Consider the following 19,530-nt stretch of genomic DNA (forward strand, 5'->3'; position numbering starts at 1 on the left):
TCCAGCGCACTATGTCCAGCGGCACTTTCGAAGGTGGAGCGGGTGGAGTGCACGAGCTGTCCGAGAGCGTGAGCGGATCACGGCTGCGGGCGCTGGACGTTTGACCGAAACGTTGAAACTTAGACCCGGACATGACGACTTTTGGGCGCGCGCCACGATGGGTGAGTGGCCTGCACAGCATCTCGGAAGGCGCATTCGGAACCTGCGGCTAGCAGGTTCCTTGTTCCTCAACGGCCGTTGCGCCGTCATTTTCATCCGTTAACGAACGCGACGCCGACTTGTGCGCTGGTCATAAATTCCGCTGGCCGCATCAATGACGCCGCATCAATGACGCTGCTTCTTCTCTCGTGGTGTGAACATTGCAAATGCAACATGGGATGTGGGACTCCAGGAAAGTGATGTTTGGCGTCTGGCGGTGACGTTACAGAACACCTGCCTGGCCGCGTCAATGTTCGCGACGACTTTCCTTTTCTCGGTTCAGACACTTTTACCTGCCTTTACCTCACTCGTCGCTATTAACGGAACGCGGGTACTTTCGTTTTGTTTTGCTTGGAAGGCTAGCACTAGCGCCGGCCGTCATTAGTTGACGGCCGCCGCTCAAACTGACTGGCTCGTTGTAGTTTAAATGCTGCATTGTGTCACGTGCACATGATTTTGCTGAAGCACGCGTGTTGCTTGCTTGGTTGTCGTTCGTTCGGTTCCATCCGTTGACGGTTGCCGAATAGCTGTTTGTTGGCCGCACCGGCGTAGGCCTCGTCGAGACTGCACGCGCTCTGGGTCCTTGCTTGGCTGCATCTGTCCTTTCATTTGTAATGACTGTAGGAACCTGTTAGGTTGCTGTGTGAAATGGCGCTCAGCTGTGCAGCTGCACAACGTCATGCTCGTGACAATTGCACCAAGTACACCGGGTGGACGCTGCAGGGACCCGTCATGTCAAAACGGCGTTGCCAATACGTGTTAGCGCGGCTCGCTGTCGTGGGTTGATGATTAGAAGCGTCCCCTTTACGTCTTGGTTTTGGTGGTTGTCAATTTCTTAGGTGCTCTCGGACAGGCTGTGTCAATTCTTTTCCGCTTAGCCAATGAAACTGCTCACTTCTCCGCCACTGTTGTCGCGCTTTGTTTTCTCCTTTTCAAAATTCCACCTAAAGGTCACTGGAACTTTAGTCTGTCCTAGTCAACAGGTGCAACAAGGCCTCACTGCTCAAGCATGTCACGTGTGCAGCTTCAGGTGGTACCACAGTAGTTTTAAGTGTGTTGGATCACTAATGCATGCAGTTATGCAGTAGTAGAAACATTTATTCGTAATTGAAAATAACGAAAGTCTTGTGCCTCGGGCGGCGCGAGTGGTTTTCTCGTGGATTGCCTCTCTCGGTCTTCGCGAGCGTCGTTGCTCATGAAAACAGGCTGTTCTTGCTTTTTGCGCGGCGCGTGCATTTTAATTTTTTTTTTTAAACCAGGGTCGAATAAATATGTTCAGAATCAGAATTGCATGGAAAAAATATTACTGCTTAAAAAAAAAGATTTAGGTACCTTTTTTGGGCACTGCATTGGTAGTTAAAAATGTGTTTAAAACCTGATTCGGGGAACTCTCCTCATTTAGGGCATAGTGAAGCCCCAACCTGGTAATGTGGTCCTGGGGATAGTGAACAAGGTATATTCTAGTTCACTATGTATTCATTAAATGTATTCCAATTCGCTATAGTCCTGGGTGTGTGGCCGTGAAGTAAGGGCATTGCAAGGAGAGAAAACTGCCCTGGCGACGCGCTGTATTGTGGCTGTATTCTTGATCAGCTGACACTTTATTGAATGGGACACTGCTGCTGTGCAGAAGTCCGAGAACCTGGTGGCTGCCAAGAAGCCGGCCGCTAGCCAGAAGTCCACGGTGGGCCAGCTGTTCCAGAGGGCGCCACTGCGGCAGCCGAACAGGGCTCTTCCCGCTCCAAAGGTAGCACTGATCTGCTTGGCTATGGCTTGACAACCAGGATTTTTTTTCTTTTGGAATAATATTGATCAACAACTACCATCTGATGGCTTTCCCGGTTTGCTAAGTTGGTAGAGCTACTGGCCCAGACAGGCAATGGTCCTGGGTTTGATCCCTGAGCCTGGACGAATTTTTCTCTTTCATCATGAAAATGAGCTGCACCAAGCAGATATTCTAAATCGAAGGTTTTTGTTGTATTTCAGTGAAACGAATTTCATAATTTGGGCCTAGTCCACTTTTGGAAGTGGGTGTAGTCTGGCTGATGATGATGACACTACTAAAAATGTGGGACCTGCCCAAGGGTCCTGGGGCACAGGTCATTGCAGGTAGTGCACTTAAGTTGTGCCACTCTCAACGCTCCCACTTAATAGGTTTGGTAATGTTTGAGAATGCTGACGTAAATGAAAAAGTAGTCGGGGTAGATTTACTGTAGAAACTTCTTGTGTGGTATGCTATCTGGTCTGGTTAAAAACTTGGTCATTAGTCGAGGGGAGGGGGGGATGCATACAAGAGAGAATAATTTTAAAATGCAATTTTTACGTACATCTGCTCATTCTTGCAAGTCGAGAGGACCTGGCTCTTCGATGAATTGCGGCCGTAATTAGGGATTCAGATTGAAGATGGAATAGGTTTTTTAAAAGTCGTTGGCACCTCTTGAGCAGGTCGGTAACTGTCTGGTTCGCCCATTTGTTCTCGAGTGACACTCCAGCAGAATTGCAAATAAGCGTGGATCATGCAACCCCAAGGTTATTTTATTTTCTGGCACAGATGATTTTGTTGCATTTTTCGGGATATGATTGCTGTTCCAATTGTGCCAAACTGTGCCAAAATGCAAATCCTGCTACATGCTGCTGCATTATGTCAATACGTGTAGTAATCTGCACCAAGCCTGTGCCAGAACTCCATACTTGCTTCAGAGCAAAACTCTTGGGCACTGTGTGTCATCCTTTGTGAGTGTATTCATTCTGCATATCGTGCGGACCGGGTGCATTGTCAGCCTGCGTAATGAAAACAGAAGTGGAGTAGGTGTTAAGCGCACAGGGATTCACTCTGGTCATCCCCTGGTGTGGAGGGCACACTCGAAATGCGCACGGCACAAACATTTCCAGCACCAGTCCTGACTTCCATGTCCTTGCTCGGCTGCAGTGGGCAAATGGCACGCTACTGCAAAGTTCTCAATGGGCATCTTGTTTGAAGTCCACTCCATTGCTCTGTCAAGATAAGGAAGATAGTCCTGGATAATTATTTTCACTCACTTCGAACTTTCCCTCTGCCGCGCAGTTCCTGTTCTTCAGCACATGTTGAGCGGCTTGCAACTTCAGTTTTGCATCGTAGCTTCTCCTTGCAAACAGCGTCATGTTGAGTAAAAAAAAAGAGTGCACTACGCAAGCGTAACCACACGAATGCAGCGCTGAAATTGAAACTTTCGGGGAAAAGTACACAATGTTTGCGACATTTGAATGAGTTCAAAAGCATGGATTTTTAATGCGTACAAGGCAATGCAGAGCGGACAGTGCCACGGGACAGAGCACTCGCGCTAGGCCAGCTGCGAACAGACAGCGAATGATCTTGCTCTTGGTTGGCACCATTGGGTGAGTGCTACGGGATGGAGTCTTCACACAAGGCGAACAGACAGTGAGACAAATGGACGATTTGGCTCTGGATCTGTACCCATCGGACTAGTGCTCCCACGCTAATGTGACTGGACTGGATGCGGTGGCAGCATGCACTTTGTGCTGCCGCTGCATTCACTCTGATTGTTGCGAGATTGTGATGTAGCCGTAGGATAACCTTTTAATGTTTCAGCCTTGTGCATTCCACTACCAGAACCCCGTTCATACGTTTTTCACCGGACCGGGAAAAAAAAACGTAACAGCCGGGAAAACGCAACAGTGAGGAAAGCACTGAAAATAATGAAAACAGTGCAGCTTTGACTTGAAACAATTAATTTCCGCAAATTGACCCTAGGACTTTAAAAAATCGAGAATGGTGGATTGCAGTTTCTTTCGCTCGCTGGAAAGAACAACGCGTTTCTCAATAGCAAAGGCCGCATTGCTGTCAGCGTCGCTTTGCGGTGCGGCCACACCGCACGCACGCAGCAGTGCTGTGCAGTTCACGCGCTCACTGCAGTCCACGCTGAAGCGACGTGGTGCACAGCGTCAAGCACTGAAATGTTCGTAGGCTGCTCGCCGCGCTGCTCCGCGTAAGCCGCCCTGGCTGCCTGTCGACTGCGTTTAGTACGTCCAGCTTTTCCTCAAGGGAAAGCCCCTTCCGCTTACTCAACGCTATCACGCCATCAAAGCACAATAAAGATGTTGTTGCGACTGAGAAGGATGAAAAGGAAATTGCACGGGCCCTGCCGACTGGCTCCAGCCGAGCCACCACCGCTGTCACTTGCAGATAGAGGAGAGTTAAAAGATAAAAAGAAAGAGTGAAAGAAAAGACGCGCTGATAAGCGACTGCAGCCTCGCCCCTCCTCCTCACCACCTCCCACGATAAAGATTGCTCGGCGTGCGAGGCAGATAGCCATCTAGTGGCGGCCTCTCCAACTCGCGTGCGGCTTCTTGCAGCCAGTTCCGTAGCCAAGCCTGGCCAAGACTCATCAAAAATCAAAATGCCGGTTGGCGCGCATTGCCCGGTTGCGACGTATCATGCGGGATCGTTTCCTCGGCTACGACGTAACAGCGGGGTTCCCAATACAGTGCATCCTATGGAAGCTATGCCGGGACCCGAAGAAAACGACGTAACAGCCGGGAAAACGCAGCAGTGAGGAACGTAACAGTGGGGTTCTACTGCATTAGTCTCATCTGCTACGGGTACGGTCATGGCTCGCACGTTCGTATCATCCGCAGCGGCCCCAGAAGAGTTTGAAATTTCACGAACTCAAATCATCGTGGAGTTCGTATCAGCCGTCAGCATCGCTGAGATTTTCCTGTACTTTCCCACTACCTTCGTGTTGTGCAACACCTTATGGACATCAGGCATCATCGCTGGCAACGCTGTGGCCCCTTTGTTGCACTTTGCCTTTCGTTTGCAGCAGTGTTTCAACTACCGCCATGACAATCTCTCTTGGGGGGGGGGAGCCAGCAGAGATAGGCTTGCACCCCTGGTAGTTGCAGCTTTCCTGCATTATGTGCGGACACATCAGGAGAGTGGGCTCTAGGCATAGAGCGGCTATGGCTTGGGAAGATCGGTGCGGCAGAGTTGCCTTGCGGGAACGAATGGCACTTCGTTTACCCAACTCGTTCGCACAAGTGGTCGCTTTCCCCAATGAACAGGTGCCTGCGTTGGAATCTAGAAGTATCAAACTGTTTGCTGTTCCGGTGTGCCATTTGTCAGCTCGGCTTGCACGCAAGGGCACGGTTTATCGCTTTCTACCTCCATTTTGCCTCTGACTGCTGGCTTTGCAGTAGTGTCGTTGCACATTTATTTCTTTGAGCTGCACACTCACTGTCCTGCCATCCTCCTCCTGCAGGGAACTGCATAACGTAAGGAGGGGGTATCAATCATATTTGGAATCAGTCTTTTTTTTTTTGCCAGCGAGAGGTGAAAGTTTGGGGGGGGGTCGACATAAAGGCGGAAAGTATATATTGTACATTAGGATCTTAGTCGTGAAGTTTTTTCAGGACATTCACATAATTTAGGCGTAATTTGCACATCCTCTTTTTTGGAGCCTTAATTTCAAGAGAAAAATGCGCAAATTGCTTGGATACAGTGCAAAGTGCAAACATCGTGACTGGCAGCATCCTGCGCTTAGTTTTACTTGCCACATTTTCGTTCAGCCAGTCACCGAGACCTCCAGTAGTAAGAATAACATGCGGCGCAGATGCACGGCTGCCATGCCTAATCCTGCTGACTACATCCATGCCCCAAGAGTAGTTCACTATCCGTAAAAGTTGTAACTAGGGCATTGAGTGATAGAGTGCCTGTCTGCCTCATCCATGATTTCCAATGCCTATCTTGTAGTCTTACACCGTTGCATGTTGCATGTTTTGATCGACCCTCGCAGGGGGTGCAAGAATTGATATGCGGCGAAGTGATAATTTTGTGGGTGCTCTGCTTGCGTAGCCTCCGCAGTGTTGCACTGCTAGTGTGAACTGAAGTAAAGGAGGCTGTGTGTGGGCTGTGCTATTGCAGCAGTGCCTGAGAAACATATTGTCAAGCTTCAGTTTCATGCATTGAATATCCAAGGAGAGGCAAGTGGGGAAGGCTTGCGAAGATCGACATGGGAATGTGTGAATATGTGGTTAACAAAAAGGTTCAAACCGCTTTAGTCTCTGGTCCTTGTGGGACCTTACAGAAGTGGCGACTTTCTTTTGGTGGCTGTGCTGCTTGGTGCCGTTGTAGGCTCACTGCACCTATTTTTTTTCTGGTCCTGCTGCTTGGCGCTGTTGAAATGTGCATTCTTTGCCTCCCCCCGTGTTCAGCCAGTCTAGTGTGCAGTGTTCCAGCAGCAGTGTTCCACCCTGCACTGTGTGTGTGCAGGCGGCTCCTTCCAAGGCTGAGGATGTGGCCGCCCTCTCCCAGAGCCTGCAGAAGGCCAGCATCAGTGAGGAGACAGCACAGGCACAGTCAGCCTACTCCTACTCGGCCTCCCTTCTGCCCCCCGGGGTGCCTGACATCGATGCCGGGGACAGCCACGAGCCCCAGCTGTGCTCGGAGTACGCACAGGACATCTTCGACTACATGGCCTCCCTCGAGGTGCGTTCCTTCCTTGGGGATGGCAGTGTGCTCTGCTGTTCCGTCTTGTCGGTCAGATTGTTTGCACAAGGTCTGCAGTGAGTTAGGTCTGCCTACATAGGCAGAGTTGTCTATAGATGGCCGTGAAGTTGCTTACTTGCAGTCGAACCTTGCTACAACGAAACTGGTGGAATTCACAAAAAATTTCGTTGAAACAGAAATTTCATTGTGACAAAGTCTGCCCCAAAACACTGCTGGATTTGACTACACTCTTCACAATCATTTATTAGTGATAGCTCTACTTAATGCAAACTACCGTATTTACACGATTGTAAGTCGACTCGAATGTAAGTCGACCCCCCCCATGTCACAATTCTGAAAAGAAAAAAAAACTTTTAAACTTGGCCTTTAGAATGCGACAGTACTATCTGTGGCCTCCGCTGATCACCAGCCGCTATCGGCTGCTGCACGCGGGAGTGCCCGTGGGCACATTCCAAAACAAAAATGTATTAGTCACTGGGCTACTCGTCCACACTTGCGCTGCCGTCGTGATCGCTGCTGCAGTCCCACAGCTCGTCGTTCTAACATCATCATGCAGTGAAATCCTGCACTTCGCAAACAGCCACATCATGACATCGCGTGGAACAGCTGAAAATTTTGCCTCGTAGCTGCCACTCCTGTATCACTCAGTGCGAAGGTCGAACTTGCGGCCCGGCGCGCAGTTCGTTTCTTCGGCATAAAGAATGACAGACATCTTGAGTGTAGCCATGAACGAGCGCCGGTCGCTTATCAGACCTGGAGCACAAATGACGAATGACGAAGCACTACATTAAAAACTTGTGAAACACGGCCGGCAGTAGTCGGCTCTTCTGTCGGCTACAGACACTCCCTGGCGCCGCTGCGGTTCGGAGGGGGGTGCCGCCACGGTTGGAACAGCAGCCCTTCCATCAATTACCGACGCTCCCTTGGGCGCCGAGTGCGTGGTTGAAAGTAAACGAAAAAAAAGAGTAGAACGCGAATGCGTTATCGGTCCGCCGCCGCTTATCACCATACGCAATCTGCGGCCTCGTGTGGGGAGGGGGTTGGTGCTGGTTTGCTGCTTATCAACAGCTACCATCGGCCAGCCACCTCACGCGGGGCGGGGATGCCGGTTCTGCGCGTTGAAATAGCAGCTGCTCAAGGCCAGTACCAAGAGCGATGCGACGCAGCCGCACAGCAAAAAATGCAACCACGCTTATCTCGTTTGTCTCGCCTTTATTTATAGTGCGATGCTTTGGTTTCGATTGTAAGTTGACCCCCCCACTTCGGATTTTGAAATTTTGAAAAATGGGTCCACTTACAATCGTGTAAATACGGTAGTTTCAGGACATTGAAGTGACTTCTGACTTGGCAATTTCATAGCAACAGCCTTAAGTCAGATGCCAAAGCGTACTTTGACTATGGCCAATGCTGTAGTGTCTCCAAATTTGACCCAGGTCAATCCCAACATTTGGCCCACTTCCGAAATTTGACTTTCCTCAATTTGGGCCAGGGTCAATCACATCCAGCATAATTTGACTACAACATTGACCTTAGTCATTCCATTGGTTTGACCTTTGAGAGGCCCTGACATTTGAATGGAAGACAAACCATTTTTTAATAGTCAAACCCACTTATTAACAATACCGCTTTTAACAATATATCGGATATAGCAATGGACAGCCGCGGCACCGTCACCTTTGCAATGTGTTCTATGGTAAAATAAACCGCTTATAACAATGCTATCATAGCATACTGTCGGTTATAACAATTAAATGTAGTCATTTGGAGCCAACCCTCAAAGAAAAAAACTCGCAAACGCAGCTACCACGCCAGCCACACTACGCTTACGGCGCAAAAAACGAGCGCGCGTATGCGGAGCCGCCCGCACAGTGGCCACAGAGTGGCTGCGAAAAGATCACGTGACGACGCATACGAGGCAAGGCGCATGGGGTGAGCGGGAGAAGCTTGTATGACTCGGAGGAGGAGAAAAGATGGGCACTTTCCTCTGAGCAGAGGGTAGGGAGGCGCTTCCTTTTGTTGCTTTTGTATCCGCACGGGGAGCAGTCTATTCTGAGGGTGCGCCGCCTGTTGAAAACGCGTCACAGCATTTCAGCGTGGGCTGCCCCATCTTTCCCACTTTATTTGGCTCCTGCTTCACGAACTGCACGTGTTCAGAGGGCAGCGTACAGCGTCAAAGCACGTGCGTTGCCAGCGTGGTTTTTATCATCTGCCATCTTTGGCCTCTGTCCTGCTGGTTCTGCAAGCCCATCGGATTCCTCCCCAGAGTTCAACAATGGACGATTCTCCTTCAGGAAGCGCGGCCAGCGTGGCTCTACCGGATCAACTGCCGCAGAAGAGAAAGCGAGCGGCAATATCTTTGGAAACGAAGCGAAACATTTTGAGGGAGCACCGAGGTGGTGAAAAAGTGTGCAACCTAGTACAGCCTGTCGCAGCCGACGGTTTCAACCATTATCCGCAACGTGCTCAAGATGACTGAAAACGAATGCCATGCTAGTGCTGGCCATGCTATGGAGGACGGCCGGAAGAGGATTCGGCATGGTGCCTACAAAGACGTGGAGGAGGCACTGTATCAGTGGTTCCTTAGCGCACGTGCTATGAACTTGCCAATTAGTGGCCCGATTTTAGTAGAGAAGGCGAAGCACTTTGCGTATCTCCTTCAAAACACCGATTTCCAGCCTGGTGGTGGCTGGATTCAGCGCTTTAAGGAGAGGCACGGAATCGTCTACAAGGCAGTCGTGGGTGAGGCAGGGTCGCTCAATGTCGACGCTAGGCGAAGTGGTTGGAAGAGACACTGCCGGACATCCGCGAAGCATATACAGACCGGGACTTGTACAATGGTGACGAGACCGGGCTATTCTGCCAAATGCTTCCGTCAAAGACGCATGCACTGAAAGGCGATCCCTGTAAGGGCGGCAAGCAGAGCAAATTGCGGGTTAACCGTTTTCCTCTGCGAATATGGACGGCAGTGACAAGTGCCCCGCCTTCGTAATTGGAAAATCTAGGAATCCCCGCTGTTTCCGTGGTGTGGCGAGGATTCCAGTTCGTTACCGTCATAATAAGAAAGCGTGGATGACGCGTGAACTTTTCCGCGAGTGGCTGTGCGAGTTCGATCAGCGGATGCAGCATGAAGGCAGGAAGGTGGCGTTGGTCCTTGATAACTGTACTGCACACCAGACTGCTCAGAAGCTGTCGCATGTGAAAATTTTCTTCCTGCCGCCGAACACGACTGCAGGCGTGATTGTGTGCTTCAAGGCATTGTATCGCCGGCGGGTGTTGAGCAGGCTTGCTCTTAACCTGGGCATTGCTGTGCGTGAATGCCGACCCGCTCCAGACTTTAAGATTTCGCTCCTGATCGCTGTTCAATTCATTTTTGGGGCATGGGCAGAAGTCAGCTCCTCCACAGTCATGAATTGCTTCCGAAAAGCGGGCTTCGCCGGGGATATCAGTGACTCGAAGCTCCTGCCGATGGAGCGATTACAGAACTTTGGTCTATGGTGTGCGGTGATGACGGCGACGCGGAAGAACTTGAAGAATTCTTGCACGCCGACGATGCAGTCACCACAAACGAAGAATTGACTAACGAGGCGATCGTTGCAGCAGTCACCGGCGCGATAACAGTAGTGATGACGAAGATGAACCGGAGCCTGTACAAGTTGTCTCTTATCAGGAGGCCTCAAGAATGATAGTCCCTGCGGGACTTCGTTTTTGCAAAAAAACCTTTCACTCAGACATGTCCAACATTTGGATGCCCTCCAGAACGATGTCAGCAAGATTGCTGCAAAACAGTCGAAACTCACCGATTATGGGTTTGTTTCAGCAAAGAAGTGAGAAGTGCAAGCTATTCAGTGCTTTCAAGTTCATGTTTTCTTTGTTTATTTTTCGGGCACTAAGGGATTTTTCAAGCTGAGAGGCAGCCGCAGCAACCTTCTCATATTTTTTACAATACCCCTTTCGGTGCCACCAAAACGATGCCTCGGCGGAGCTCGCATGTCACTTGCCGTCCGTGACCCCTCTTTGCAGTTGTTATGCTTTTTTTCGTGAAACCCGTTTATAACAATTATCGGTTATAACAATGGAATTTTCGTGGCACTTGAACATTGTTATAAGTGGACTCGACTGTAGTTGAGGGATAGACTAAGTCAGTGTTCAAACCCTGCTACAACATTTGAATGCCGCGACACCAAATTTCCGCCAATGCAAAGTACCTATTCTTCCTTCAGCAAATCATACAAGCCAATGCAACGATTTACCCCCGCACAATGGTCAATTTTTGGAAAATTCAACGAAGTTTTTCAAAGTGGCTGATATTTTTTTCTTTTTAGGGGGGGCATCCACATATGCCCGCATGTCTCGTTAGGTTTCACCAAAAACCACTGCTGAAGACTGTTTCCACTTTCAGTGGCGGAGCTGACATTCCTTGCGGTGTCGGAATTAATGCGTAAACATGCGACATGCGAGCATAAAGATGCGATGCGCTGCACTACTTTCTGCGTCTGTTTTGCCGTCTGCTCGGACTGCGTGCCGATAGATACTTCGCACTCTGAAACCCCGAAAGTTCGATTTTTCAGACTAGTTTCAGTCGCAAGCGAGCTGAAATTGGTCACCCTATCAACATTTTGCCGGCGCAAGAGGCGCCATCTTGGATTGAGGTGGATTCACTCCGCAATTGGATTGGCTTGGCATACTACTTCTGGTGACAGGGTGCATCGTCTTCATGAAGCCTCGCAAGTGATGTCCGTTCGCCATTGTGTGATTGCGTCCGGTGGTTCTGCTGGTGCGGCCAAAAAGTGCACTGTCTTCACATGCAGTTAGAGCAAAATCGTGATCTGAGCTAGTCAGTACATCTTCACGACTTCACCAGCGCTGCGTTGAGGAACAAAGACAAGAGGAGGAAGGACAGGGACAAGCGCTTAGTCCCAGACGCAGTTTGACAGGCAGTGTGGTGCGCACACGGTTGTGGACATGGCCCTGCTGGGTCAGTCAAAGAAGCACGGTGAATATTCAACCATGACACTTGCAAAGAGGGTGGCTGTCATCAAGTTAGTGCAGAGTGCACAAACACAAGGCGACGTGGCCAAGGAGTTCGCTGCGTCGAAACAAACTATTTCGGACTGTGTGATTTTTTTCCGCAAAAATGACGGGAAAGGCGATCACCTCGGACTGGAAAAGGCCTTGTCACTTTGGCTAAAATCTGCATTGGCGAAGAATCTTCTGGTGTTGAGCGACACATTGAAGGAGGAAAAAGCAATATAGTTCAGTAGCGTGGCTTTTTGGGCTTGTTGGTACATACTTCAAAGACACTGTAGCGCAGCAAAAGACGAGGACACAAGAAACGAGAGAGAAACGAAAAGAGAGTGTTCGTCTCTCGTTTCTTGTGTCCTCGTCTTTTGCTGCGCTACAGTGTCTTTGAAAAAGCAATCACTGGCCGTGCAAATAACATCGAGAAATTTGTTTTACAGATGGGTGGCTCCGCGGGTTCAAAAAAAGGAACTGAGTCTCTTGAGGAGAACGGAGCCACTAACCCAGCCACTATTGCAGACTACCGTGGAAATGAGTTGAAGCCTTTGTTGAGCCAATACAGCCTGGAGGACATTTTCAGTTGTGATGAGACGGGCCTGTTTTTCAAAATGCTACCTGACCGCATGCTCTTTTTCCGGCAACTCCTGTTCAGGGGGTTGCCAGAGTTAGGAAAGCATTAGTCATGGTAGCTGCAAATTCTGCTGGCACAGATAAGTAACTGGCGAATAAAAAAAAAAAACAACATGTTTTAAAGGCTCGAAGAACATTCCCATGTGGTATTGCAGCAATTCCCCTCAGGAGAAAAGTATAAAACGGTATCTTACCGTGTGGGGTTTTAATTGGGGAAATAAATGCGTTCTCGCCGTTTAACCGCAGCTGACACAGTTCAAAACTACAAGGACCCCACCCCGTGGTCGCGTACCCTACCGAGCGTGCGCCGACCACTGTGGGCCTTGCTCTGAGGGAACAAAGGAACGACACACTTCTGACACAAACAAGGCATTTATTGCTACAGCAACAATAACGCCAGCTAGCAACAAAATACGCTGAGGAATCTAGGACATCTGACTCACCAGCACGGTTTTGAGCGAATGTTCACCCATGGTAGGGCAGAGGAAAACTCGGAGGCCAGACAGGACGAGATGCGGGGTGAACGTTCCTCCCCACGAGGGTTCGCGCCAGCCTGCGAAGAGCGGAGCCGTGCGCCGAATGTCGACGCGCTTCCCCGGCCCCAAGCCGAAGAGGACAGTCTCTCCCCCGAGCGCACGCAGCAAACACGCCATCCATGGCTCACGTGGCGCTGCGATGTCAGCGCCTTCCCCTGTTGGTTAAAGTAACACAACTAAGGAGGGCGCATTGCGGAGAAGCGAACCACCGGGACGAGTCAGGCGCATCCCTGCATCCGGTACTCACCTAAGGGGCGGAAACATGGAGGCGAACGGAAAGGGTTCGGCTTGAGTTCAGGACAACACAGCGAGCTATGGAAAGAAAAATTATTGGTTCAACGGTAACAAACTCGAAGCGGGCAGAGTGACTGATGGAACAAACGCGGGTTAGTGACATCCTAGTTGAAATCAAAAGGAAGAAATATGCTTGGGCAGGCCATGTAATGCAAAGGCAAGATAACCGCTGGTCCTCAAGGGTAACGGAGTGGATTCCAAGAGAAGGCAAGCGTAGTAGGGGGCGGCAGAAAGTTAGGTGGGCAGGTGAGATTAAGAAGTTTGTGGGGATACGGTGGCCGCAGCTGACAAAGGACAGGGTCAATTGGAGAGACATGGGAGAGACCTTTGCCCTACAGTGGGCGTTGTCAGGCTGATGATGATCATGATCACAATTACGAACTCACTGAAGATTTGATACGTTGACTGGAGGGCAACAGGTTAACTTTGTTAACAGTGTGGCTCATGGCACAATCAACCTGAAAGCCATTGAGCTTGAATACGTGCAGCTAATGGACCAGGGGGTTGTTAGAAACCTGAAGGCTCTCTATCAGACCTGAGGCACTCAGCCCTTTGTTGAAAACTTGTTCCACAAACGTTTTACGGCAATCAACATGCCGGCCACCGCATTCCAGTTGTTTTAGGCATACTGGGTTCTCCGCCGATGAAGGCATTGTCATGGAAGAGGACTGCAACACTTTTGAAGACTTGACTGCAGACTAGTGAAGACTGCCTCAAAATGTGTGCGGATCTGACTGACCTGTGTGCGAGGCTCTGCAGCCTGAAAGCGAGTCGGTCTCCGATGACTTGCTCTGGTGGCCTGCCACAACCATGGGTTGCACAGATTGCAAATGCCATGGCCTTGGTGTCGAGCGTGTGCAGCGAAAGCACGACTTTGACGCAAATGCAGGCTAACATCATTGCCAGCAAGAGGAATTTCCCTCCAAGTAATCTGCTTGCGCCATGGTGCTCTCTGGCCACAGGAATTCGCGCACATTAATACATGTTCTCTGAAGACTTCATAAATGTGACTGTCTGTAAAAATACAAAGACCCCCTTGATATTCGGTGGGAGTATGTATATCTGATGTGTGCCCCAGTTGCCAGTCTGTCCAATGGGTGAATGATGTCCCCCCCCTGTTGTCCCAGGTTCGTTGGCCCGTGCAGCCCAAGTTCCTGCGCCTGCAGCCCTCGGTGACGCCCGAGATGCGGGCCATCCTCGTCAACTGGCTCATGCAGGTGCACTCGCGCTTCCAGCTGCTCCCCGAGACCCTCTTCCTGACGGTGTCCCTCGTCGACCGCTTCCTGCAGGTGAACACACACTGTGGACTTCCAGGATGGCCACACTAACGGCCACGTCATTGCAGAAATGCAGTGACTCCATCATTGTGCCGAATGCGCCAAACTGTGTCAGACTATATAAGCTGCGCCATCCTGATAAAAACTAAAATTTCACCAAACTGCTCCAAACTGTCTGCTTTCAAACTGGACGGCACTGTGTACCAGGTATAAAGGCAGACTTAGGCTGTGCCTCTTTGACAGAGATCACACTAAGGACATGCTCTGGTCCGCTTGAATTCCTCCCTCTTCGCAGCAGCGAGCGCCCGTGCTGGGAACAGTGGAAGACGACACAGTCGCCTCCGTAGTTGCTCGTGGACATGAACGAAGAGCAGAACCTCGTGTTGAACCTGACTGTCATGGTCAGCTGACACACTTTGACGCACTCAAGCCAGCTTTCAGCCAGAGTTGTTCCTCGTGCTGAGTGCGTTGCGACGTACAAAGTATCCCCGGCTCCTCAACGTGATGTCACGTCGTCCAACATGGACAAGATTTCCCTCTCCGCTGTTCTCCTCTCCTGTGCTCGCGCGGGGCGCTGGAGATTTAAATATCACGCTTTCAATTGCTGATTGCACCACTCTTTTAGCCAAAATTGAAAAAGTAACTGCACACCTATTATTAGCAATGACACTATTTCAAAGCCCTAGAAGGTTAGCCGATTCGAAAACCGCCTCAGTGTCCTTTTAATGGTGTAGCACATCTTTGCATCACTCTCAGACTGCTCTAGCGTTGTTTTGTCAGACGAATAAATTTTTAAACTGCTACATTTTCCGGAATAACGTATTAAAACACTTTTTCACAAGCTCCAAAGTGCTCCATATTGGAAATTTTATTGCTCCGAACATTGTTTCAAATTGAATTTTACCAGAAATGGGAAAAAAACAAGCACATTTATTGCGAGAAATGTGATTACAACATACTTAACTCTGCTAAATTTGATAAGATTCTTATAAGTGCTTGCTAAGCTAACTGGGCAGAGCGCAGGTGGCTGCATGCATGAGGGAATACTGAGGTGTGTTTTTTCTGGTTCAGGTATGACTAATATGTTATAACATTCTGATTGGTTTTGTATCGTTATGAGTGGATTGCACTGTATGTAATTTAATCTTGTGTAACACAAGTCCCTGTGCACTTGAAATGTATTGCGGGGAACTTGCTAGGATGCATGCCATTGCCTTGCCTTGACATGAAGCTATACAGTAAGGTAAAACTATTTATCCTGCCTATCATAGTAGTTGAGTTACAGGGTCTCGAAGCTGCCAGGGAGGAAAATTTTCTTTTCCTGTTTCTTAAGTGACAACTTCGAAATCCTACAACTGAACTTCTCTGACAGGCAGGGTGATACTTTTACCCTTATTTGCAAAGCTTGATGTCAAGAGAAACCAGTGGCATGCATTCTAGCAAGTTCTCCGCAGCGAAATTTCTTTAAAGCTGACGGCTGAAATTTGGAGAACATACCGTATTTACTCGCATAAGCGCAGTTTAAAAAAAAAAATTGACGCAAATTTAGGGGTGTGATCATTACGCGGGATAATTATTTTACCAAAAATTTTGGACTTCCGAAAACTCAAACAAGTAGCAGGCAGACAACCCTTGTCACACACGCGTGCTGCCCGCGGTTACGCCGCTAAACGCGGTTATCACGAACCGAGCTTGGCAATCTTGGCTTACGTCGTTAACCGAGAAGGTAGAGTGCGAAAAGCGCAGGAGCTGGCCCGCTTCAAGAACGTACTTTCCTCGCGCTAAATCACGTTCCAAGAGCAACGCATCAAAATAGGCAGTGTGTATGTGCTGCGCGATGGCGCTTTTATGCAGCCTTTGATCACGTCCGATGGCGCAGCAACAGCGTATAACAGCAACGTCCCGCGGTGCTCAAGCTATGCATTTTACCGCCGTTTCGCCGAAAAATGTCTGGTCCCTGCCGCATCATTGATGTACTTCGGTAACACATTTGCAACGCTCTGAGCACTGGATTCCACGCGCTTACCGCAATGGGGCCGCTCGCGAGCGCGGTGGACGACTGCGCTCTGTACTCCCTAGTCATCGCTAGGCCTAGCTTGTTTCGTATCGAAGCCACAGTGGACGGCGCTTTTGAACTGACCAATGCTATAATGAATGTTCTACTTATGGTGCTGCCTTACTGACAACCTAATTGTTTCATATTAAAAGAAATATATACGTTCGATTTCAGTGACTCCTTAGTAGCGGAGCTGGCGTGCAAGCAGATCGGGTCACTCGCGCTGCAACGTGGCTGTGAACGTAAAACTAGCTTGTATCGCAGTTATTACTCCTACCAGCAACTCTTTACAGGCCAGCGATCCTCGAAGCGGATTCATTTTTGACATTCCTGTATCCCAAGGCTTATTATTTACGAGAACAATAAAGTTTAGCCGGATCATCGCGTCACTTCGTTCGTTGCACCGCAACCCAGAACGGTGGCGAGCCTTGCGACAACGGCGAACTGTGATTCGAGATAACCGCAGTTAAGTTCGGTATCTATGGTTAAGCATAAGTGCATTTAGACTGCCCCTGTGACTGCAGGTCAGCCAACAGGTGGCTGCCGCTACAATGCTGACAGAGCAAGATGGTCATCTGCACGTGCCATCTGTCAGACAGATAGCAAGTACGATCGTTGGCTAGACTCAACATCGTCGACAAATTGCAGCGGCAAGTTCGGGGTGCGATCATTGCGCGAGGAATGAAAAAAAATTCAATTTTGCCAACAAAATTCAGGGGTGTGATCATTACGCGAGTGCGATCATTATGCGAGTAAATACGGTCTTGCCTAAATGAACTGGGAGTTGTTTTCATCACGAGTCGGACTGTGCCCACTGCAGGGCACAGGCATCTCCCGTGCCTCTCCAACGGACCGTCTCCTGTGCAGCTGTGGCGAGCGTACTTGTTTCACGTGGTGCGGCTGAGACGCTTGTGTTGTGTCCGTGTGCGTGTGCAGGAGCAGTGTGTGAGCCGGTCCAAGCTGCAGCTGGTGGGGGTGGCGGCCCTCTTCACGGCCAGCAAGTACGAGGAGATGATGGCCCCCACGCTGGGGGACGTGGTGTACGTGACGGACGGGGCGTACCAGGGGCGGGAGGTGCTGCGCATGGAGCAGCAGATCCTGCGCGTGCTCGACTGGTCCCTGGGCCGGCCCCTGCCCCTGCACTTCCTCAGGCGCAACTCCAAGGCCGCCCAGGTGAGAGAGCAGTTCGCTGCAGGTGGACACCGCAGCCACATACACTGACACAGGGAGCCAGTTATGCACCTGTCCTTTTCTCAAAGTCAAGTCTGCACTTTCCCCTGCCATAATTGCCTCAATTTGTACATGGATGCCACCGACTTCACACACGTACAGACGCACCCCACCGAAAACCGAGGGAGTGCGGCTAGAAGTGCTTTCACACTGAAAATAGCCTTGCGTGGCAGAATGACCAAGTTTGCACTGAGTACAGCATTTGTGTAAAAGTAGGTCCACGGGCTGTTTTTTTCTGGACCATGCTGTGCAGCTGGTTATGCATCCCCACAGTTGCTCCTTGAAGGTGCAAGGACACCTTGATGGTGAGAGGAGCTCCGGTAAGCAGTGCATGCCAAACCCACCCCCAATGGGCTCTAAACGTTCCAACAAAAGCTTTGCATGGCAGTGGCGAGGGGTTCCCAGCACAGAATTGGATTGTGGCTTCACCTGTGATCCCACTCATTGATTGTTGGCTGCTGGCCCTTGTTCAGGCGTCCATGGGCCAGGTGGTTTTGGAATTAACGAAACCTTTGGAGCCAAGTTGCAAAAACATCGCAGATATACCAATCTGTGTTTGCGCTTCAAGTGTCAAGCTTCTCTTTCATGGCTGTTATCTGTCAGCACTTTCCACAATTTCGGGGGATTAGATTGCACTGCAGACCACTCTTGCCTATTGGGATTTGCCATGCAGTGTAGGTGCTGTGCACAGCCACCTTGCTTGGGGTGCACGCAGCAGAATAATTTCTGCTCCGCAAGCGTGCTGTCATTGCATGTCACATTCAGATCACTGCATGGAATCCTGGTGCATTCAAGATCTGCCTGGCAGCCGCAGGATGCGATAGCCACAGGTAAGTGGATGGTAAACGAATGCCACTACAGATGGGCAACCACGTTGGTCATCACTCTTTGAGCAAAGTCAAGAAACAGGCACGACGACCAAGATTGGTTACGTCGAGAGTTTCCCTCGATTCTGGAATCGAAGCCCGGACAGTGGTTAGTGGCAGCAGCCCTTCTGTGAAACCGGACACCCACACGTGGCTCAAACACATTCACAGGAAAAAGATCGGTTACCCGGACATTCAACTGTTGCGGCAAGTCTGCAGAGTTCCTTGTATGACTGTGGACAGTGTATGTGCGAAGAACCCTTGATTCTCGAGCTTCGTTATGTGCGTGCCCTTTGCGCAGTGCTTCAGATTTCAATCTTGGGGGTTACCTGCAAACTTTTTGGGTGGAATGTATGTCGAAAAAAAAAAAAACAGGGCGGCCACCAAAGCTTGCTTAAATGTTGAATGAAAGGATGCAAAAATGAACGACAACCAGCTGCAGCCCAGTTTGCTGCCTTATTATCAATGGTCATTGTGACAAGCTGCAGCCATCTTCGTATAAAGAAACGATTGCTCAAATTAAGTAACAAGGCTTTCAAAATCTGGCCGTGTGTATATGTTGTGTGAGAGGACTCCCACAAGATAGGATTGTGCCTTTTCTCAGAGGTTGTGTGCTCATGTACCGCGGGCGTGGTACCAAATGAGCAGGTCACCAATCTCCTGAGCATGAATGTTCTTCAATCGCTTGTGGCTGTCCGGTTTTGCACAAGCGCCGTTGTCACTGTCCACTGTTCGAGCTTAGATTCTGGATTAAAGGGGGACCCGACCCGCAACCAGTCTTTGTCGGTGCTCCAGTTTTTTGATCGGCGCTAACCAGCGCAGCTGCCCATCCAGAGTGGCGTTCATTTACAACGTAGTTTCGTGCGACTGTCATGCCTAGGAAATGCTGATCAAAGCTCCGGTGCACGCGGAATCCAAG

At 49.9% G+C, this 19,530-nt stretch overlaps 1 protein-coding gene across 1 annotated transcript in view; it reads left to right on the top strand.

Annotated features, from left to right (window-relative positions):
- LOC149334588 (G2/mitotic-specific cyclin-B-like) overlaps nt 1–19,530 on the top strand; it is a 26,325-nt gene continuing 6,795 nt past the window's right edge. Inside the window, exons 1-5 of the mRNA XM_089555205.1 lie at nt 1–161; nt 1,829–1,945; nt 6,467–6,682; nt 14,310–14,471; nt 17,452–17,688. Coding sequence (XP_089411331.1) covers nt 132–161; nt 1,829–1,945; nt 6,467–6,682; nt 14,310–14,471; nt 17,452–17,688 — 762 coding nt within the window. The 5' untranslated portion in view covers nt 1–131. The remainder of the gene's footprint in view (nt 162–1,828; nt 1,946–6,466; nt 6,683–14,309; nt 14,472–17,451; nt 17,689–19,530) is intronic.

The sequence above is a fragment of the Amblyomma mixtum genome, chromosome 8 (assembly GCF_055824585.1).
Source record: "Amblyomma mixtum isolate Tamu chromosome 8, ASM5582458v1, whole genome shotgun sequence".
Taxonomy (NCBI): Eukaryota; Metazoa; Arthropoda; class Arachnida; order Ixodida; family Ixodidae; genus Amblyomma; species Amblyomma mixtum.